This window comes from Ornithorhynchus anatinus, chromosome 18 (genome assembly GCF_004115215.2).
Source record: "Ornithorhynchus anatinus isolate Pmale09 chromosome 18, mOrnAna1.pri.v4, whole genome shotgun sequence".
NCBI classification, from domain to species: Eukaryota; Metazoa; Chordata; class Mammalia; order Monotremata; family Ornithorhynchidae; genus Ornithorhynchus; species Ornithorhynchus anatinus.
The window spans coordinates 11,197,689-11,220,644 of NC_041745.1; the positions used below are offsets into that span (position 1 = coordinate 11,197,689).

Here is a 22,956-nt window from a genome sequence, read left to right on the forward strand (position 1 = left end):
TCGTCGTGATTTACTCACTGAGGGTCACGCTGTTCCCAGCTGTGGAAAGGTCAGGGGTCAGGAGATACAGGTGGAATGAGGGCCAGTGGAGATGGAAGCACAAATCAATCCACTGTTAATCAGTTGAATTTACTGAGTGCCTACGGCGGGTAAAGCCGGTCCCCTCGACGCTGGCAGCGGTGAGGCGCGGGGCCCCAAGCCCCGACCTCGACACTAATGGCACGGAGGCCGGTCCACCCCTCCTCCCGACTCAGCACTCGCAGGAAGCAGAGCTTGGTGGAGAGTCAGAAGGCACGCGGCACTGGGAAGATGACGGCGCTTAAGAAACAGTGTGGCCTAGCGGAAGGAGCGCGGGCCTAGGGGGTCAGAGGACCCGCGTTCTAATCCCGGGCTCTGCCACGTGTCTGCCTGTGACCCCGGGCAAGTCCCTTCCCTTCTCAGGGCTCGGTTATCTCATCTGGAAAATGGGGATTAAGACTGTGAAGGTCTGTGTTGTGAAGGTCACAGAGCAGACAAGTGGCAGAGCTGGGATTAGAACCCGGGTCCTCCTGACTCCCGGGCCCGTGCTCTACCCATTACGCCACGCTGCTTCCCAAGGGACTCTTTAAAAGATTACCATCCACTTACCATTTCCCCAACCCGGATGGTCCCCCGCTGTGATCTCTGCCATCTTCTAATCGGGTGCTTCTTTGGTCTTGTCCTGTCCCCACCATCAGCAGAGGTAACAAAACACTACCCATACCAGGAGTCAGCAATACTTTCAGGAGGAAGTGCTACTCGAGCAGCTCTTGGGCAAAGAACCCGGCATATAAATTCAAGTCGCACTGAATTAACTTTGATGCGACCTACTTCGTTGTGGCGGTGTAATTATGAAACAGTAATAGAGGGAACCGGAGAAAAGAGTGGTGGGGTGGGAGAGAGAAGCGGAGAAGGCAAAGGGAGGAAAAGGGGGAGGGAGGAAGAGGAGAGAGGGAGCTCGTTATGGACAGGGAACGTGTCTGCTAATTCTGCATTGTACTCTCCAAAATAACAATAATAATAATAATTACGGTATTTGTTAAGCGCTTACCAGGTGCCAGACACTGTTCTAACACACTGGGCTCAAGGTCTCAATCCCCATTTTACAGATGAGGTAACTGAAGCATGGGGAAGTGAAGGGACTTGCCCCAAGTCACGCAGCAGACAAGTGGCAGAGCGGGGATGCCGAGTACGGTGCTCTGCAAAGAGTAACTGCTCAATAAATATCTTTGACTGACTGAAGGGAGGAGGAGGAAGAGGAGAGAGGGAGAAGGGAAGGGGGAAGAAGAGAGGGAAAAATAAGGGAAAGGAAAAACCATCCAGCTTCAGGTCCTCCCCTCCCTCCTTCCTCCCTCTCTCTCTCAGTGGATGCTAGAGGTGCAAAACACTGCATTTATCCATTAAGCAGACTTGTTAATGGGGGTCAGTGGTAATTCAAGTAGGAGAGGTTGCTCCTATGCCGGTCTCGGCTAGATAATAAGAGGCGTTCATTCGTTCAGTCGTATTTATTGAGTGCTTATTGGGGGCCGAGCACCGTCCTAAGCACTTGGGAATTGGTAGTAGGGCGGGGGAAGGGGGACCTGTACAGACATAGGCTTAGCTGGGCAGGTTTCAAGTTTAGCTGTAAAGCCCAACTACGAAGATAGGGGCACGTCTTAAAATGTTAAGAGTATTTATTTAGGTTAATGTCTGCTTCTCCGTCCGGACTGAAAGCTCGTGGTGGGCACGGATCATGTCTGCCAACTCTGTCGTACTGTCCTCTCCCAAGTGCTTAGTACGGTGCTCTGCAGATAGTAAGGGCTCAAGAAATGCCACCGGTTGATGAAATGCCTTTGATGATCCAATTATATCAATCAATTTATTCATAGTAATGTCTGTCTCTCCCTCTAGACCCAAAACCCTACTCTCTCAGGTGCTCGGACACAGTAAGCGCTCAATAAATAGCACTGATTGACCGACACCTCCTCCGGGAAGCCTTCCCTAACATCTCATCTCCCCACTTCATTTGGTCTCCTGGGTCACTTTATTCGCTTGCGTTCATACCTCCTAGCGCTGTGACTTTCAACCCGACCCTACCACCAGAGCACTTACAAACGTATTCTTGGGAAGCAGAGCTAAATCTGTTCAAGTGTAGTAAAGATGAAGGTATTTGTTAAATGCTTACTAGGTGCCAAGCACTGTTCTAAACACTGGGGGAGATAGAAGGTTATCAGGTTGTCCCATGTGGGGCTCACAGTCTTAATCCCCATTTTTCAGGTAACTGAGGCCCAGAGAAGTTAAGTGACTTGCCCAAAGTCAACAGCTGACGAGCGGCAGAGCCGGGATTAGAACCCATGACCTCTGACTCTCTCAGGCACTTAGTCCAGGGCTTTGCCCACAGTAAGCGCTCAATAAATACCACTGATCGACTAGGCCACGTGCGGGGAATCTGTCGCATTATGGAGGATCACCCGGGCACCAGGTAATGGAAATTTATGAAATTTGGTCTGCAGATGGAGTTTATCCCTCTGGAAAATCAAGAAGGAGAGGGCTACCTGTTGCATTCACTCCACAGTCTGGAAGTATTTTGGGAATACCACTCGAATGATTTCATCGATTTACAACTGCAGAAATCTGATTGTTCCCGTCGCTTCCCGAGAGCGAGTATCTCGGCATTTGGAGGACAAAGGTGAAGCAGCTAGATATCTGTAATGGTTCCATTTATTAATATGTATATCACAAACGCTCACAATATCAACGCATTCTTATTGGCATGCTAGACAGAGGCATTGTTAAAAAATTCCTATTTTTTTTTAAAAAGGTTTTTGATTTTCTCTTACCCCTCCTTATGCTTTTTTTTAAATAGATTTGACCATGTGCTTGATGAAATATCATTGCGTGACAAAAAAGAAAAAGAGACGGGCACAGTTAGGATTAGTTTAGAATTCACTTATTTAAAAATAATAAGAATAATAATAATGATAATAATAATAATAATAAAACAAAAGAAGCAATTGAACTGCCTTTACAGCAAGCAACGACACAGCTTATTAACGGTACTACACACAGCTTCAGAGTCAAAGATGCACCAAAGTCTCAAACACCACACGAAGCATACGACATTGAGTAATAATCAAAGGTGACTCTAAACATCAAGGCAAAATTCCCTCCGGGCATGACATTTTAATATATATATTTTTTTCAAGTATCTCCGTGCTAGATTTCTGATCTCGTTTCTTTCTGGGTCCAGGGCAGTTTGAGAAAGGGGATTAAAAAAAACAAAACAATAACAAAAAACAAACCTTAGTGAAGCCATAAAACAAAAGAGAAGATTAAACCAAAGGAATGAACGTATATATATATATATATCTATATAGATTTAGATTTTATATATTTGTTTCTATGAACGTGTGCAACGTTGATTGGCCGTAGTGAAAGGCTAATGATGCCCTTTAGTCATTCATGCAAAACCTGAACCAGGCCCGAACGGGTTACTTTTGTTCATTTTCTACGCATCTACGATGTGACCTCCCCAGCAAGTAAACTCGGGGTCCCCCCGTCTCCCCTTCCGCCCCGACCTTATGAGGCTGGAGTGGGCCTCCAACGAATGACCTGGTCAACTCCCGTGGGACGACAAGACTTCACAGAATGGGATCCGAAGCATGGGAACGGGTTTGAAAGGTGGAGCCGTGTCTCCGTGTCGGCACGTCTGGGCCCACGCGCACACATGCGTGGGGCATGTATGTGTGTGTGGCTATTCATGGACGTGGGGGGGGTGTATGTGGGGGTGTGTGTGGGGGTTTGTGTGTGCGCGCTCACGCGCTCGCTAAGGTTCTCTGAGTCTTCCTAGGATCGCCGCGGTTCCCGGTTTTTCCAAAGAGCTCTTTTTTTCTTCCCTGAAAGACTGAGAGGAGTCAAACAATCGGAGCGTTGTTCTAACGGGACGCAGGGAAATGGCATGAGATGGAATGAGGGATTTAACAAAGCCTTCTGTATTGGCCGCCTCTCCTTCCCCCTCCTCCCCCTCTCTCCGTGCTCCAGTTCCACGGCGGAAGACTCCCCCCGAAGAATATTCTGGAAGATGATGAGAGATGGAAGGAGAATGGGAACCCCTTTTGGCGGCTGAAGAGCAAGGGGACTGGGGAAGGTTGGGTCATTCATTCATTCATTCATTCAATCTCTCGTTGGGTCGATTTATCGAGCGCTTACTGTGCGCGGGACATTGTACTGAGCACTTGGGTGAGTACGGCATGGAAAAAAAAACCCCAGAGGAACTCACCTTATTAAACCATCTCATACTGATTGGCAGTGATAAATCTGGATAGACAGCACGCCAGCAGCATACCGATCAACTGTTGCAAGGAGGCAAAATACATACAGAAATAAATTAAGCCTCGGAAAAACACGCACGGCCTAATGGCTAGAGCCCGGACCCAGGAGTCTGAAGGACCTGGGTTCTAATCCCGACCACTTGTCTACTGTGCGATCCTGGGAGAGTCATTTCACTTCTCCGGGCCTCAGTTACCTCATCTGTCAAATGGGGATTAAGACTGTGAACCCCATGTGGGACGGGGACGGTGTCCAACCTGACTAGCTCGCCAGGACACAGAACGGTTCTCGACACATAGTAAGCGCTCAACAGATACCGTTATTATTATTCTTTATGGTTTTTTAGTGGTTTTTGTTAAGCGCCTGTCGTGTCAAACACCATTCTCAGTGCTGGGGTAGATACCAGTGAGAGCCGGGATTACAACCCAGGTCCTCTATCAGGCCTGTGCTCTTTCCACTAGGCCATGCAGCTTCCCCACTTTATTGAGTGCTTACTAGGTGCAGGACACTGTACTAAGCGCTTGGGAGAGGACACTACAACAGAGGTGGTAGGCATGTTCTCTGCCCTCCACGAGCTTAATAATAATGTTGGTATTTGTTAAGCGCTTACTATGTGCCGAGCACTGTTCTAAGCGCTGGGGAGACACAGGGGAATCAGGTTGTCCCACGTGGGGCTCCCAGTCTTCATCCCCATTTTACAGATGAGGGAACTGAGGCCCAGAGAAGTGAAGTGACTTGCCCACAGTCACACAGCTGACAAGTGGCAGAGCTGGGATTCGAACTCATGAGCCCTGACTCCAAAGCCCATGCTCTTTCCACTGAGCCACGCTGCTTCTGCTGCTTAGAGTCTTCTTAAGTCTCCCTTCTCCCATTAAGTGCTTTGAGTCCTTGAACGGAGATGTTTGATCAATAGCACGATCTCCTTAGAGTGTAGAATCAATAATCGGTGGTATTTATTGAGCGCTTACCACGCGCAGAGCACGATCTAAGCGCTCGGGTAATTACAGTACAACGGAATCGGTAGAAACGATTCCTAACAAATACCATAAAAAACCAGGCGGGGAGGGATGGGACTAAGAACAGATCACAGAGGAACGCTCACAGTTACAAGAGATGGAAGCAGAGGAAAAACCGACACAAAAGATGGAGAAGGATCGGCAAGAGAGGTTTCAGATTGATCGGATCTGGCAGGTTGGACGCACGGTTGACTTGTATCTACCCTAGTGCTTAGTACAGTGCCTGGCACATAGTAAACGCTTAACAGATACCATCATTAAAAAAATATTCCTTCCCCTCACTCTGTGAGCTCCACGTGGGTCAGGGAGCTCCAACTCGATAATTTGTACCTACCTCAGTGCTAAATACACTGTTAACGCGGAACAAATACCACAGCGAATTATTATTCTACACCTACAAATTGGCCCTTTCAAATCAGCATGTCCAGCCTCTATCACAGATACGGGGATACTCAGACAAGTGCTATCTTCCCCAAACTGTTTTATATATGGGGAATAAATTGTGCTAATCCTAGGCAGGTGTCTTCTTTCAATGTGACTGGGTCGTAAAACAATGAATCACTGCCAGGCCCGATTAATCTGAAACTGGTCCATTCCAGTCTTACTCCGATTAAATAAACATCGGATTAATTGGCGTGGGTTGAACGGGGTCTGTCCTCCATAATGGGGTGATTGCTTTTCCGAGCCATAGCGCTCAGACCAATTAAGAATTCTGACCTTCGGAGTGGCTACGTTATCTAGGCGCTTTGACAAATGTCTAGTTGTACCTCAGGAAAAAAGGCCTGTTTGTCAAAAATTGGGCTCTGGCTATCCTTCCTGAGGCGAAGTAATCCGCATAGTTCTGTCACCCTGGAGATGAGAGGCCATTATTTATCTCTGGTTGATAAGGCTCTGTAATTAGGTACAATCCACTGATAAAAGGCACCTTATTTTTAACATCCGCATCCAGAAGGCCAATAGTTTTTCTACTTCTGAGTCGCCTCAGATACGGGGGTTCTCGACAAACAGAGTGAGGGGACCCAACTCAGAGGAGTCCATTAATTCCGGGAACCAGAGGAGGTTTAGTTTTCGTCCAAATGGGTCATCCACCTGCAACTGGCTTCAATTTCCCCTCAGGCCAACCAAGCCAGGAGCCCAATTCTAGCATCTCTGAAGAGTTCAATTTCCAGACCCAGATCGGAGTACGTTTAACTTGTGGCCCTCCAGAGAAAACATTGCTATATTCTGGGCTACAGATTGCCACATCCCAGCCCGGCCCTCACAGCGGGAAGAGAGAAGTGAAAAAAACTGAGTTCTGGGTAAGAGGGAACGAGAAAGGCTGAGGCAAAGAGAATGCTATCGAAATACAACCAACTAGCGTCCGGGGGTTAATTTCACTTCTAGCCAGCTCTATTCATCAGTAGATCGTATTTATTGAGCACTTACTGTGTGTACTAGACGCTTGGGAGAGTACGATACGACGAGATAACAGAAACATTCCCTGCCCAAAACGGGCTTACAGTCCAGAGGGGGAGACGGACCTTAATATCAGTGAATTAATTACGGGTAGGTATATAAGTTCTGTGGGGCTGACAGCGGTGGTGAATGAAGGGAGCGAGTCAGGGCGACACAGAAGAGGGCGGGAGAAGAGGAAAGGAGGGCCTAGTCAGGGAAGGCCTCTTGGAGGAGATGTGCCTTCAATAAGGCTTTGGAGGTGCGGAGAGTAACTGTCGGATATGAAAAGGGAGAGCGTTCCAGGCCAGAGGCAGGATGTGGGCGAGGGGTTGGCGGCGAGCGAGACGAGATCGAGAGACAATGAGAAGGTTTGAGTTAGAAGAGGAAACTGTGCAGGCTGGGTTCTAAACTCCTGAGACTGTGAGCCCCGTGCGGCGGGGGGCTGTGTCTAACCTGATTAGCTTGTATCTTGCCCAGCATTTAGAACAGTGTTGGCCACATAGTAAAGCGCTTCACAAATGCCATAATCAGAATTATCATTAGATTGGATTCATCTAAACACCGTAAACTCCTTGAGGGCAGGGAACGTGACTGCCGGTTCTGTATATTGCACTTTCCCTTTCATACTTATCGTTTATTGTCATCCTTGTCTTTTATATTTTTGTCTCATCTTTCCCAACTCATCCGTCTCCAACCCTCTCTCCTGCCTTGCTCCAAGACTGTGAGTCCTCCGACCAGATCTCTAATAATCTCACCCCCTTACATCTTTCCCAATGCTTAGTACAGTGTTTCCGCACCAAGAAGGCATTTAATAAATAAAAATAATAATAATAATGATGGTATCGGATACGTGCTTATTATGTGTCAAGCACTCTTCTAATCGCCGGGGGGAGATACAAGTTAATCAGGTTGGACACAGTCCCTGTCCCGCTTGGGGCTCACGGTCAATTCCCCATTATACAGATGAGGGAACTGAGGCCCAGGGAAGCGAAGTGACTTGCCCAAGGTCACACAGCAGACGAGTAGCAGAGCCGGGATTAGAACCCAGGACCTCCTGACTCCCAGGGCCGTGCTCTAACCACTACGCCACACAGCTTCCAATAGCTTCTTCCAGCACAAGAGTCAAAAAGGCGGGAAAGACGCTAAGGGATGGGGGCGGGAGGGAATGGGAGGAGGATATTACCCAATTCCCACCTCAGTACCTGTGAGAATGCAATTCCAAAAGCCACTCCAGCTATGATTCCCATGTTGGTCTCCATGAAACTGGTCACCAGATCATAGCAGCCCTGGAAGGGAGAGACACGGGTCTTCAGTCGTGTTCCAAACCGAATCGGGTTCAGCTTCGGTGCTTTGCAAACAGTAAACCCTCAATAAATAATAACAATGATAATGATAATTTCCCATGGATCTCCAAAATGAAATTTTAAGCCCATCCTTGAGTAAATTACAAGTCTTTCCAGCAAATGATAATAATAATAGAACAGAAAGAACGACAGTGGTAGTACCATTTAATAACGATCAAAATAATAATAATGTATTTGTAAAGTGCTCACTGTGTGCCAGGCACAATATTAAGCGCTACAGGCAAATAGGATTGGACATGTGGGGCTCACAGTCGCAATCCCCATTTTACAGATGAGGGAACTGAGGCACAGGGAAGAAGTGACTTGCCCAAGGTTAAACAGCAGAGAAGCGGCAGGGCCGGGGTTAGAACCCATGACCTTCTGACTCCCGGCCCGTGTTCTATCCACTGTGCCATAAGCACTTACTCTGTAACAAAAACCGGGCTATGCCCTGGGGCGATATGATAAAATTAGATAAAACGCGTCCTCTCTCCTCTGTGATGCTCTCAGTCTAAAGGGGAGGGAGAAGAGGTATTTAATCCCCTTCTACAGATGAAGAAACTGAGGCACAGATAAGTTAGGTGACTTATCCAAGGTCACACACAGCAGGTAAGTGGCAGAGCTGGGATCAGAACCCAGGTCCTTTGACTTCCAGGCCTGTGTTCTTTTCACTAGGCCACACCACCTCATATAAAGCAATAGTTTAAAAAAAAAAAATCTCACCAAGAGAACCCAACCAAAACTGTATAGGAACGAGAGCAACAGATGAGTTACAACAAATTTTCAAACCCTTTTATTCATACTATCCTATTCAAGAGGACAAGCACATGAACACCATCAAACTTCCATAAGGAGGAGGAGGGGAGATGGGATTTTAAGTGATGCCAGGCATTTCTAAGGATCATCTGAACCTGCTTCGTAAAGTCACCGAAACATTCATTTATTGTCGTATTTACTGAGCGCTTACTGCGTGCAGAGCACTGTACATTAAACATTAAAGTGAACAGAAAGTAAAGCTTGGACCATCTCATTGCATTTGGATCTGTACCCTTTGGACACTCGATATTCACCCCACCCTCAATCCCACAGCTCTTATGTAAATATCCATGTATTTATTTAATAATAATAACGTTGGTATTTGTTAAGCGCTTACTATGTGCAGAGAGCACTGTTCTAAGCGCTGGGGTAGGTGCAGGGTAATCAGGTTGTCCCACATGAGGCTCACAGTCTTCATCCCCATTTTACAGATGAGGGAACTGAGGCACAGAGAAGTGAAGTGACTTGCCCACAGTCACGCAGCTTATGTCCGTCCCTTCCTCAAAACTAGCAGCTTGCTGTGGGCAGGGAATGTGACTAACAACTCTGTGGTACTGTACTTTTCCAAGCACTTAGAACAATGCTCTGCACACAGTAAGTGCTTAATAAATACTTCTGATTGTTTGATCTCATCTCTTCAGAAGACCCAGGTCAAGGACACTGATAGGACACCATGAGGGTGCGCATAGGTAAGAACGCAGCATTGCTTAGCGGAAAGAGCCCGGGCTTGGGAGTCGGAGGACGCGGGATCTAATCCCGGCTCCGCCCCTCGTCTGCCGTGTGATCCTGGGCCAGCCACTTAACTTCTCTGTGCCTCAGTTACCTCGTCTGTAAAATGCGGATTAAGACTGTGAGACAATCTGATTATCTCGTGGGACAACCCGATTACCTCACATCTATCCCAGTGCTTAGAACAGTGCTTGGCACATAGTAAGCGCTTAACAAATATAATTATTATTACTATTTCCCTTTTTAAATCCTTGCCCCCAACTCAAGACCATGGTTATGCCCAAGCATTTTTTTTCCATTCGATAATTACAGAAGAAGCACTGCCTAGTGGATAGAGCACAGGTCTGGGACTCTGAGTACCTGGGTTCTAATCCCGGCTATGTGATCTCGGGCAAGTCACTTCACTTCTCTGTGCCTCAGTTACCTCATCTGTCAAATCGGGATGAAAACCGTGGAACACGGACTGGGTCCAACCTGATTGCTGTGTACCAACCCCAGTGCACAGTACAGTGCCCGGCACGTAGTAAGCGCTTAACAAATACCACTAAAAATAAAAAAAGAGAGAAGATCGTGCTTCCGAAGTAAAAGGTTCTGCGGAACCCAAGTGCCCACAGACCAGTAATAATTACGTAAGCTGCGTCTCTGCCATCTTTGCCGGCACTATTCATTTAACTCTATTCATTTTCTGAATTAAGCAACTGCTGTTCTGCGGCCTACATGTTACGAAACCAAGCTAAATATACCCGCCTAGACATCTGAACCACTTTCATTTCGCTCATCAAACCTATTTCGCCATTCTGACTGAAACACTTTCAACTTGATTTCCCATGACCTTGTATCTCGCGAGACACAAACAGCTCGCCCATTTTATATTATAAACATAAAGCCGGTCGGTCGTATTTATCGAGCGCTTCCTGTGTGCAGAGCACTGTACTAAGCGCTCGGGAGAGTGAATATATTGAGGGAGACTGAGAGTGTAATATTGAATGCAACAGTAAACAGACACATTCCCTGCCCCCGGCGAGTTTACAATCTAGTGGGGGAGGCAGACGTTAATAGAAATAAATTACGGATCTGTATGTAAGTGCTGTGGGGATGGGAGGGAGGGATTAATAAAGGGAGATAACCCCGAAGGGTGTCGGGGGGCTAGGCTAGAACCCCCAGACATGCAGATCCTCCCCCCCAGGGAAAGACCGCTCCCTTCCATTCCGGGTAATAATAATAATAATGTTGGTATTTGTTAAGCGCTTACTATGTGCAGAGCACTGTTCTAAGCGCTGGGGTAGACACAGGGGAATCAGGTTGTCCCACGTGGGGCTCACAGTCTTAATCCCCATTTTACAGATGAGGGAACTGAGGCACAGAGAAGTTAAGTGACTTGCCCACAGTCACACAGCTGACAAGTGGCAGAGCTGGGATTCGAACTCATGAGCCCTGACTCCAAAGCCCGTGCTCTTTCCACTGCGCCATGCTGCTTCTCCGGGTGACCTTGGGTAAGTCACCTGTCTCTGTCTCATCTGGAAAATGTGGAAAATGTGCGCCTTATGTGGGACAGGGACTTTGTCCAACTCAATTACCTTGCATCTAGACTGTCAGCTCGTTGTGGGCAGAGGAGGTGTCTGTTTATTGTTGCACCGGACTCTCCCAAGCGCTCAGTACGGCGCTCTCCACATGGTAAACGCCAGGGAAGTACGATCGAGCAGAACGAACGCCCGGAGCAAGCGCTCGGTAAACGGCAATGCCGGATAAGCACCGACCTTCTGGTTGACTTTGGTGGCGGCCACGGTCATATTGCGCAGATCCTGGGGGTTGCAGTCGCTGGCGTTCACACAGCAGCTGGGGGGCACGCCGTGCTCCAAGTAGTAGGGGCTGCTGCTCCAGTTGGTGTAGTTCTGGACGCCGCAGCAGCTCAGCTGAGGGAACCCAATGAGAGACCGTTAAATGGCGCCCGGCTCCACCAATCAATCCATCAGTCCACGCCTCAGCGGCAGCTCGGCTAGAGAAGCAGCGAGGCTTAGCGAGAAGAGCCCGGGTTTGGGAGTCAGAGGTCGTGGGTTCTAAACCCACCGCTGATCAGCTGAGTGATTCTGGGCAAGTCGTTTAACTTCCCTGGGTCTCGTGACCTCATCTGGAAAATGGGGATTAACCTGATTTCCTTGTATCTACCCCAGTGCTCAGAACAGTGCTTGGCACATAGTAAGCCCTTAACAAATGCCATCATTATTATTTTATTATCTTTCCAGAACGGTTGCTCAAACTCCTTTGCTTTTCGCTTAGTTTCCCAAATAGAACGGAGGGGAGAGAATGGGCTCCTGGGGGATAGGGAACGTGTCAACGACTCCGTTCTATTAGACTCTCCCAACTGCTTAGTACAGTGCCCATAGTAAGTGCTCAGCAAATACCGCTGACTGCTTGACTGAATCTCTAGCTGGACTAATTTCCTGGTGGACTTAGCTCTCTCTTCCAAAATCAAAGTGAGTTTCTTCCTCCATTATGTCCTCAGGAAAGTGTTCCTTCCTCCCCCTCCCAGCCCCTCAGAGTGCTTACGTCCATATCTGTCATTTATTTATTTCTATTAATGTCTGTTTCCCCCTCTAGACTGTAAGCTCATTGTGGGCAGGGAATACGTCTGTTAAACTGAGTCCGCTAGTCTCCCAAGCTCTTAGTACAGTGTTCTGCTCGTGATAAGCACTCAATAAATTCAACTGCCTGACTGACTGAAAGTCCATCTCTCCCATTCATTCAGTCGTATTTATTGAGTCCTTACTGTGTGCAAAACACTGTACTGAGCGCTTGGGAGCGGACAATATGACAATGAAGAGCCACATTCCCTGCCCATAACGAGCAAATAGTCTCTGTCTCTTGGGAAGACCATCGATTGGAAACAGAACATCACTGTTCACTAAACTAACTTTGGAATTGATAAATCCAAGATTTAGATTCCAAGTCCTCTCACCTCCCCGCCCGCATCCTCTCCACCTTCTGTCCCCCGCCCCCAGTGGCTCAAACAAACGTACGCTGTGTTGGACGTCATCCACCGCCCGGCTCCTCTCGTCATTTCCGTTGTAGTTCTGCATGGCTTCGGTGTACGTCCGCAGGAAAGTGTCCTTGATCTGTGCGGGGAAGAGTTAGAGGAGCAGCGTGACTTAGTGGAAAGAGCTCGGGCTTGGGTGTCAGAGGATGTGGGTTCTAATCCCAGTTCCCCCACTTGTCTGCTGTGTGACCTTGGGCAAGCCACTTAACTTCCCTGTGCCTCAGTTACCTCGTCTTTAAAATGGGGATTAAGGCTGTGAGCCCCACGTGGGACAACTTGATTGCTACCTCAGTGCTTAGAACAGTGCTTGGCCCATAATCAGTGCTTAAAAATACCATAATTATTATTATTACTATTATTATTACAGGACAAGATGTTCTTCCATTCAGAGGCTCTCATTTTCACATCAATCCCCCTTGTTGGAAATCTGTGATTTATATTGTAATGATATGTACTATATAATGATATATATAGCAATGATTTGGCTTCTGTGCGACCTTGGGCAAGTCACTTAACTTCTCTGTGCCTCGATTCCCTCATCTATAAATGACTCTAAGCTCAATGTGGGCAGGGAATGGGTCTGCTAACTCTGCTGTACTGTACTCTCCCAGGTACTCAGTACAGTGGTCTGCACGTAGTAAGCGCTCAATAAATACCACTGATTGACTAAAGTTGTGAGTCCTATGTGGGATATGTGCAGCCCGATAATCTTTTAGGTACCCGAGTGCTTAGTACAGTGCCTGGTACATAGAAAGTGCTTAAATGTCATAAAAAAAGTACTTGGGGGAGTACAGTAGCACAGGATCAGGTTTAGCTATTCTACTGTACTCTCCCAAGTGCTCAGGACAGTGTTCTGCACACAGTAAGTGCTCAATAAATACCACTGACTGGGAAAGTGCTCAATTATCACTGTTTGAACAGAGTCAGGGGGCATGATACTTGACTTCAAGGATCTTGAAGTACTCTACTAGGTGATACAAGTCGATAGGTCCTACATGGGGGTCAAAGTCGGAGAACAGGGATTGAACCCCCATTTTGCAGATGAGGGAACCGAGGCACAGAGAAGTTACGTGACTTGCCTTAAGGTAACACAGAAAACAGGTGGTGGAGCTGGGATTCAAAACCCAGGTCCGGGTTCGTCCCACTAGGCCACACTGCTTCTCGAAAAGCCAATTCTGTGGTTTGGGGCCTCTTGGAGGGGTCGCTGCAGGTTCAGCCCTCCGGGGACAGGGACTGTATCCAACGTGATCAATCACCTGTATCTACCCCAGTGCTTAGAACAGTGCCTGAGGTATAATAAACACTTAAGTACCATTATCGTTATTTTTAGGTATGGCCCAATCTACAAAGCAACAAGGAAATTAATTTAGCCATTTTTGTGAACCTGCTTGTGAGGTGAATATACACAAACACCCGCTCTGCTGAGGTCAGGGCTTTAAGAGGGTTTTTGGACCTGTTCTGCTGTGCTCTGAGGTAACAAGACAGAGACAGATTTGGTCTGGCCAACCTAATGACTTCTCTAGGGCAATATCAAGCAGCTAAAGCCTTCAACCTTGAAGAAACCCCCTCTTATGGGATCGTATTCGATTTCGGAGTACTGAACGTCCAACTGCTAGGCACCCAGGTTTCTAGACCCTTCAACCAGGCTTCCGGTGCTATGGAAAGAAGAAGCATGGCAGAGCGGACAGAGCACGGGCCCGGGAGTCAGGAGGCCATGGGTTCTAATCCCGGCTCCGTCACTCGTCCGCCGTGTGACCTCGGGCAAGTCACTTCACTTCTCTGGGCCTCGGTTCCCTCCTTTGTAAAATGGGGGTTGAGACCGTGAGCTCCACGTGGGACGGGGCCTGGGTCCAACCCAACTTGCTCGTATCCACCCCGGTGTTTCGTGCCGTGCCAGACACGTAGTAAGCGTTAACGGATACCATTATTAGTACTAACTATTCTTATTACTCTGGTGGCTACATACTCACCTCATGGCGAAACACAAACCCTGAAATGCCAGCCACGAGCTCAGCCAGGAACACCAAGGACAGGAACATAGCATACTGGAAAGCAAACGCACAGAGTCAGGGTTACGTGCCGGACTTCTTTCGGGAAAACAAACCTCCCCTTTCGGAGTAAAGGTTGTCTGGGATACATGTCTTTCCCGCTTCTGGGTGGCTAAAAAATGGCAGCATGGATCACTTTTCTTAAAAATGGTTTTAGGCCTGTCTCCCCCTTGTCAAAAACCTCCAGTGGTTGCCCATCCAATTTAGCGTCGAACAGAAACTCCCCCCCACCCCCGGCTCTAGAGTAGACTGAAGTAGCATGGCCTAGTGGAAAGAGCAGGGACCTGGGAGTCAGGTCATGGGTTCTAATCCCGGGTCTGCCACATGTCTGCTGTGTGACCTCGGGCAAGTCACATCGCTGCTCTGTGCCTCAGTTACCTCATCTGTAAAAACGGGGATCAAGACTGTGAGGCCCATGAGGGACACGGACCGTGTCCAACCCGATCACCTTGTATCTAACCCGGTGTTTAGAACTGTGCTTGGCACATAGTAAGCGCTTCACAGATTCCACACTTATGATTAGACCGTAAGCTCATTGTGGGCAGGGAATGCGTCTGCTTACTGCTGTTTGTACTCTCCCAAATGCTTAGTACAGTGCTCTGCCCACAGTAAGCACTCAGTAAGTAGGATTCAATGAATGAAACTCCTGACCGTCGGCTTTTAGGCACTCAATCAGCTCTCCCCTTCTACCTCACCTCATTTCTCCTCACGCTTTGCTCCTCTAGCAGCAACCAACTCGGCTGTGCCTCGATCTCGTCTGTCTCGTCACTGATCCCTTCGCCCACGTCCTCCTCCTTTCTAGCCGACAGATCACCACTCTCTCCATCTACAGAGCCCTGGAAAAATCCTACCTCCTCCACGAAGCCTTCCTTGACTGAGCTCTCATCTCCTCTCCTCATTTCCCTCCCTTCTACGTCACCTATGCACTTGGGCATCTTTCCCTTAAGCCTTTTGATACTGGCCCGGTTCAGTTTCTTGCCCCCTCGTCTGGAAGTTGGTTGAGGAAGACGGATGGCACTCAATTCTCTCTTGGTACCAAGGAGAAACCATCAATGGAGGTAGTTTCTTGGTGTGAATCGAAGAACGGGGGCCCGGGAGTCAGGAGACCCAGGTTCTAATGCTGACTCCAACCCTCGCCTCCTACCTAAGCTTGGGAAAGTCACTCAATTTCCCCTGTGCCTCAATTTCCCCATTAGTAAAATGACGATTGCGTAGCTGTTCCCCCTCCTCCTTTTGACTGTGAGCCGCATGTGGGACCGGGACTGGGACTGAGCTGGTATCTACCCCAGGGCCTAGCACAGGCCTTGGCACATAATCAGGACTTAAACACCATTGTTAAGATTATAATCAATAATCACAACAATAATCATGCTTGTTAAGCACTTATCATATCATTGAGAAGCAGGATGGCGTAGTGGATAGAGCACGGGCCTGGGAGTCAAAAGGTCATGGGTTCTAATCCCAGCTCTGCCACTTGTCTACTGTGTGACTTTGGGCAAGGCCCTTACATCTGTAAAATGGGGATTCAGACTGAGAGTCCCACATGGGATAGGAATGGTGTCCAACCCGATTCGCTTGTGTCCACCCCAGCGCTTAGAACAGTGCCTGACACATAGTAAGCGCTTAACAAACACCATAATTATTATTATCATTAATAATAATAATGACGATAATAAGGACATTCCACCAGAGGGCAACGGACAGAAGGGGCCGAAGGAGTTTTAATTGGGCTTTAAAAAGCATTCGATATTTTCAGATGAACTCCATTTTAAGCAGGTCTTTTCAGTGGTATAGTTTGTTGGAAAAGTAACATGCCCTAGTGGATAAAGTCTGGGCCTGGGAGTCAGAAAAACCTGGGTTCTAATCCTGGCTCTGCCACTTGTCTGCTGTGTGACCTTGGGCAAGTTTATTAACTGCTCTGTGCCTCAGTTATCTTATCTGTAAAATGGGGATTGAGACCGTGAGCCCCACGTAGGACGGGAACATTTCCAAGCCGAGTAGATTGGATCTACCCTAGTGCTTGGCACTTGAATATCATTTAAAAAAAAAAGCAAAAAAAACCCCAAAGAGCCCCACATAGCCAGAATTAGAACCCAGAGCCTCTGACTCCCAGACCTGTGCTCTTGCCATTAGGCCATGCTGCTTCCCGTAAGCATTTGAAACCTATAAATAAGTTCTCCATTTCATAAAACATGCAGCAGCTTGGCTTGCTGCTCGGTGAAGACATTCGACTCCTGCTGGGGCTGAACAGAAAATTGTTGCTGGAGATTTTGTTTCCTGGAGAATGGGCAGGATTATTTTGCACGACTCTGTGCGGAGCTTTCTAATGCAAAGAGAACTCAGGATTTAAAGCGGTGATTGCCAAGAACAGCCACGGCGGTAATATCAGAACGGTTTGGCTTCTCATTTCACAAAGGGCTGCCTTATAGAATGCTCTTCTAGGGTAACACTATTATTATTAGTCCGTTATGTTTTATGCATTTAAAATGTGTCAAGCACTGTTTTAAGTCCTGGTTTAGCACAAAAGAACCGGGACAGATATAGTCCCTGTCCCACGTGGGACTTCCATTCTAAGTAATGGGAGAACGGGGAAGCAGTGTGGCCTACTGGATAGAGAGCGGGCCTGGGAGTCAGAAGGTCTTGGGTTCTGATCCCGCTTCCGCCACTTGTCTGCTGTGACCTTGGGCAAGTCACCTGGCTTCTCTGGGCTGCAGTCACCTTATCTGGAAAATGGGGATCGACGGGGACTCAGACTGGGAGCCCCATGTGGGGTGGGGACCGGGTCCAACCTTATCAGCTTGTATCTATCCCGGCGCTGAACGCGGTGCCCGGCACATAGTAAGCGCTCAACAAATACCGTAAATAAAAGAAGAGAGGCCTTCCCTGTTTAAGCCTTCTTTTCCCCGATGACCTCTCCCTTCTGAATGCTGTCTATGAATATGACCGCTCTTCCTCATAATAATAATAATATCTGTGGTATTTGCTAAGCGGTTACTATGTGCCCAACACTGTACTAAGCCCTGGGGTAGACACAAGATCGTCAGGTCCCACATGGGGCTCACAGCCTCAGCAGGAGGGAGAAGGGGTAGCGAATCCCCATTTTGCAGACGAGGGAACCGAGGCCCAGAGAAGTTAAGTGACTCGACCAAGGTCACGCAGCAGACGAGGCCACGCTGCTTCCTAGCTGACACCGGTGAACCGGGGAGGTTACAGGGCTCCATATCGGCAAGCCACATTACCCTCCCCACGGGAACGTTTCATCTAATTTCATCGTCCGCTCTGCCGTCTCCTGCCTCCTTTTCCTCGTGCTACCTTTAATCCGCCGCCTTTAATCCGCCGCTCCGTTTGCAGCCGGGGAAACACCCGAAGTGCAGGCTTCCGAATATTAAACTGGCCACCGAGCATTCTGACAGCAGGCCAGCAGGGATGTGAGTCCCCCATGGCGGTTTTCTCAGGAGATTTCTCCACTTGCTGCTGAGGGAGCCACCGGGGAGGCGATTCCCATATATTAACGGAGTTGGAGGAACAACGCGATTTTGAAAAATCTAGTCAGGGAAGGCTAGTGGGGCAAGATGCCTCGGGAAAGCAGCAGCGATTCACGTCTGTCTACGTCTCATGAAAATCCCCCGACTGGGCAGTGTGGCCCACTGGCAAGAGCGTGGGCTTGGGAGTCAGAGGTCGTGGGTTCTGATCCCGGCTCCGCCACTTGTCTGCTGGATGACCTTGGGCAAGTCCCTTAGTATCCGTGGGCCTCAGTGACCTCACCTGCAGAATGGGGATTAAAGCGTGAGCCCCATGAGGGACAGGGACTTGCCCAACCTGATTAACCTGTGTCTACCCCAGCGCTTAGAATAGTGTTTGGCACATAGTAAGCACTTAAGTACGATAATTATTATTATGTTCCAGATATATGTCGCATTAATATTATTAATATTGCTAATAACAGTTTCAGCATTGAAACCCATATACCGGATGGGACTGTGAGCCCGTTGTCGGGTAGGAAATGTCTCTATTTGTGGCCGAACTGTACTTGCCAAGCGCTTAGTACAGGACTCTGCACCAGTAAGCGCTCAATAAATACGAACGACTGACTGAACGAATGAAGATAGCCATATCATCAATCTTATTATTGTTCATAACAGTTTCAGCATCGGAACCCACATTCCAGACACAGTATTATCGATGTTGTTTTTGTTCATGACAGTTTCGGCGTCAGAACCCGCTTCCCAGGTAGGCGCATCATTATGATCGTTCCTAACGGTTTCGGCGTTAGAACCCACGTCCCAGATAGACGAATTATTATCCGTATCGTTATGGTTCGAAAGTTCCAGCGTGTGGAAACCAAATCTTAACCGGCCTTACTCCATCTTGTTTTCCGTCTCCATTTCGCGTCAATCCCCCTTGTCTTCCCAAATCGTGCTTCAGCCCCACCCTCCCCCTTTCATCCGTTAAGAAAACCGGCGCCATACTTCTCCCTCTCTAGACTGTGAGCTCGCTGTGGGCAGGGAATGTGTCTGATGTTGTACTGTCCTCTTCCACACGCTTAGGACAGTGCTCTGCACAAGCAGGCGCTCAATAAGTACGATTAACCTGAATCGAGAAATACTTAATGGGATTCCGTCGTTGGTGAGAAGGACCACCATGTCCATAACGGACTAAAAATAGCTACCTCTCCCACCTTTCGGGGATGAGGTTGAATCCGCTTTTACAGCAACATCCTCACCCGCCCACATTCGTATGAATACTGCAGTGAAAATCCTTTGCGCGGCCGCGACCTGATTTTTTTCGGTGGGGCTCGACGAGCGTTAGCACCGCGTCCCACCTGGACGTAAGGTTATTATCGTTCAGAACCGTGTCGGCGTTGGAACGCCACGTCCCCTCCGGGCATTCTATCATTCCCAATATTATGCCCAATATTATTATCGTTCCCAACCGTGTCGGCAGAACTCCCCCGTCCGGGGTCGCCCCAACTCACTAGTTTCAGCATCCATGGGCTGCCGCGGCATGTGGCAAAGCAGCCGAACAGGCCGAAGACCACGATCGTGGTGCCAGTTCCGATGAGCACGTAAGGGGCATTGGTGGAGTTCTCGGCGATGAGGGAGATGTAGGTGCCCAAAGTGAGTTTTCCCCAGACGCCGACGGCCAGGAGGATAACACCGGTGATCTGGAAGAAGAAGAAGAAAAGACAACTTTCGTCAGGAACCAGGAGCGGTTCACAGGAAAAGATGCCTGAATATGAAACCTAATTTCGAATTCAGGTAAGCGGCGGCACGGCCTAGTGGGTACAGCACGGCCCCGGGAGCCAGAAGGTCACGGGTTCTAATCCCGGCTCCTCTGCCTGTCTGCGGTGTGGCCTTGGGCAAGTCACTTCACGTCTCTGGGCCTCAGTTACCTCATCTACAAAATGGGGTATGAGACTGTGAGCCCCACATGGGACAGGGACTGCGTCCAACCCATTATGCTTGGATCCACCCCAGAGCTTAGTACAGTGGCTGGCACACGGTAAGCACTTAACAAATACCACAATTATTATCAATAATAATTAATAACGATGGTATTTGTTAAACACTTACTTTGCGCCAAGCGCTGGGGTAGATACAAGGTAACCAGGTCGTCCCACGTGGGGCTCACAGTCTTAATCACTCAATGGTATTCATCGAGCGCTTACTGTGTGCAGAGCACTATACTAAGCACGTGGGAGAGTACAATACGACAAAGTATGGCAGGGTCTGGACGTCTGTGACTCTACCTGTGTGTGGTGGGACGAGGTAAAACCCAGGCCCTTCAAGCAGACAAATCTTTTTTTTAAGAGAACATTGTGAGGACACTCCCCTCCCAGTCCGACAGCACCTACGTCTGTATTTGTAATTTATTTATTTCTGTTAACATCGCTCTCCCCCTCTCTAGAACGTAGAGGGCAGGGAGTGTGTCTGTTTATTGTTCTATTGTGCTCTCCCAAGCGCTTAGCACGGTACTCTGCACTGAGTATGCGCTCAGTAATTACAATTGACCCACTGAATGCAAATTTCTATGTTGAAATGGGGGCTGGAGAAGTGGAGAATTGCCAAATTGTACATTCCAAGCGCTTAGTGGAGTGGTCTGCACATAGTAAGCGCTCAATAAATCCGAATGAATGAATGAATCAATGAATGAATGAATGAATGAATGGAGGCCAAACGCTGTCGAGTCTTTAACTGCCATCTTGTGGACAACTTCAAAATATCTTTCCATGAGCTTTTCCTTGCAGACTCTCTGCCGATGATGAACCGATCTAACAATAATGATAATAATAACAACAATAACAATGGTACTTGTTATGCTTACTCTGTGCCAAGCTCAGGACTACGGATCCTAAGCGCTGGGGCACATACAGGTCATTCAGGTTGGACACATTCTAATCTACAAAAAATAATAAAAATAATAGTAGCAATAATAGTGGTGAATGGTAAGCGCTTACTATGTGTCAAACGCTGTACTAAGTGCTGGGGTAGGTATGAGATGATCAGGTCCCACAGGGGGCTCGCATTCGAAGTAGCAGGGACTGAACCCCCATTTTGTAGATGGGGGAACTGAGGCATAGAGTAGTTAAGACACTTGCCCAAGGTCACACAGCAAGCCAGTGGCAGAGCCGGGATTAGAACCCAGGACCTCTGACTCCCAGGCCCGGGCTCTATCCACTAGGCTATGCTGCCCATCTTTGAGGAAGGAAAAATGGAAAACGCAGGTTGGCTTCTCCTTTGTTGGGGTCTCTCATAGCCTCATAATTTGTTCGACTCGCCCTCTGCCAGATTCTCCCCGATTCCTTCCCTTTCCCCCAAATTCTGGGACAAGGATCTCCTGGCTTTTCTGGGCCCCACTTGCGGCTGAAATTCCGGGCAAACTGACTCAGTTTCCTCTTGGCTCCTCGTTGTCATCTACTTCACAGACACCGGGCTGACTTACGGTTTCCCTGGGGAACCCGGATGCCACAGAACTGGAATCATCTGCCAAAACCCAGGCACTTCCTTCTACCTCACAGAAAATGAAACACCTTCTATGGTTGAAATCTCCAGACTGTACGCTCGTTGTGGGCAGGGAACCTGACTACCAACTCTCCTGTCAGTCAGTCATATTTATTGAGCGCTTACTGTGTGCAAAGCACCGTAACATGCACTTGGGAAAGTACAATATTAATTGAGCTCTGTGTGCAGAGCACTGTACTAAGCGCTTGAGAAATACTCTCCCAAGTTCTGCACTTAGGAAGTGCTCAATAAATACTGATGGACTGATGGATTAATTGGTGGATTCTAGGCCAAATGACTCGATTTAGATGAGCATATTTTGGACACATAATCAGGAGGACTGATTATCTGGAGAAGACACCAATGCTAGGAAAAATCCAAGGAAAACATGGAAGAGGCAGGCCGGCAGCTAGATGGATAGGGACCGTAACAGCGATAACGGAAGCACCATTAGAAAGGCTGCGGATTATGGCAAAGGATGGGATGTTCTGGAGAAAGTATATCCATGGAGTCGCTGTGAATCGGAAACGACTCGTCGGCACTTAATAATAATAATAAGGCAAACCCTGACCACAGCTATGCTAAGTGGCTCACGTGTTTGCTTAAGATACTACCATTTTCTGGCCCGGAAAGGGAATCGACGCCTTATCAGTAGCAGGAGGGCTTGTATACGCCGACGAAGCTTAGAGCTATCTCATTTAGACCTACCCATGATGGAAAGGTCTGTGTTGAAGGGTCAAAGTCGATTTATCTGCGCTGGGCAGCAGAGGTCCGGGAAAGAGCCAAAGGCGGGCGATCGAGTGATCAAAACGTTGATCCAAGACAACGGCAGAGACGCAAGTTTTTACCACGCGGAAGAAGGCGACGGTAAACCACTCCCGTATCTTTACCAAGAAAGCTCCACGGACACAGACACCGGCACGGCTTTATGGCAGAAGATGGGACTTGCTAAAGAGGGGGTGTCCTTGGAGCGGCCGAGGGTCGGAAACCACTCGCCGGCATTTGAAGATGAAGCGGCACGGGGCCGTAGGCGCGACGTTAGCTTGTCTAGGGCTCAGACTCCTTTGGTTTAGCCCAGCCTTTTAGTAACAATCTAGGGGGTGTTTATAGACGTTCGTAGTTCAGTGCAGTAGATAACCAACAGACACAGCTGGTTATTGTACATTCACGCCTGGGAACTGTCAACAGAACAGTCCTGCTACCACTCAG

General features: G+C 48.3%; 1 protein-coding gene across 3 annotated transcripts in view; it reads right to left on the reverse strand.

Annotated features, from left to right (window-relative positions):
• Positions 1-2,700: 2,700 nt before the first annotated feature.
• The window catches only part of TSPAN7 (tetraspanin 7), a 60,843-nt gene continuing 40,587 nt past the window's right edge, over positions 2,701-22,956 (reverse strand). For 2 of the 3 annotated variants that reach the window (XM_029083355.2, XM_029083353.1), the window contains exons 2-8: positions 19,722-19,910; positions 14,669-14,743; positions 12,682-12,777; positions 11,422-11,577; positions 7,979-8,062; positions 4,277-4,349; positions 2,701-3,901 (exon numbers count right to left, since the gene is read on the reverse strand). In XM_029083355.2, coding sequence (XP_028939188.1) covers positions 4,281-4,349; positions 7,979-8,062; positions 11,422-11,577; positions 12,682-12,777; positions 14,669-14,743; positions 19,722-19,910 — 669 coding nt within the window. In that variant the 3' untranslated portion in view covers positions 2,701-3,901; positions 4,277-4,280. Of the gene's footprint in view, positions 3,902-4,052; positions 4,072-4,276; positions 4,350-7,978; positions 8,063-11,421; positions 11,578-12,681; positions 12,778-14,668; positions 14,744-19,721; positions 19,911-22,956 lie in introns of those variants that run through there. The other variant, XM_029083354.1, reaches the window with a different exon arrangement.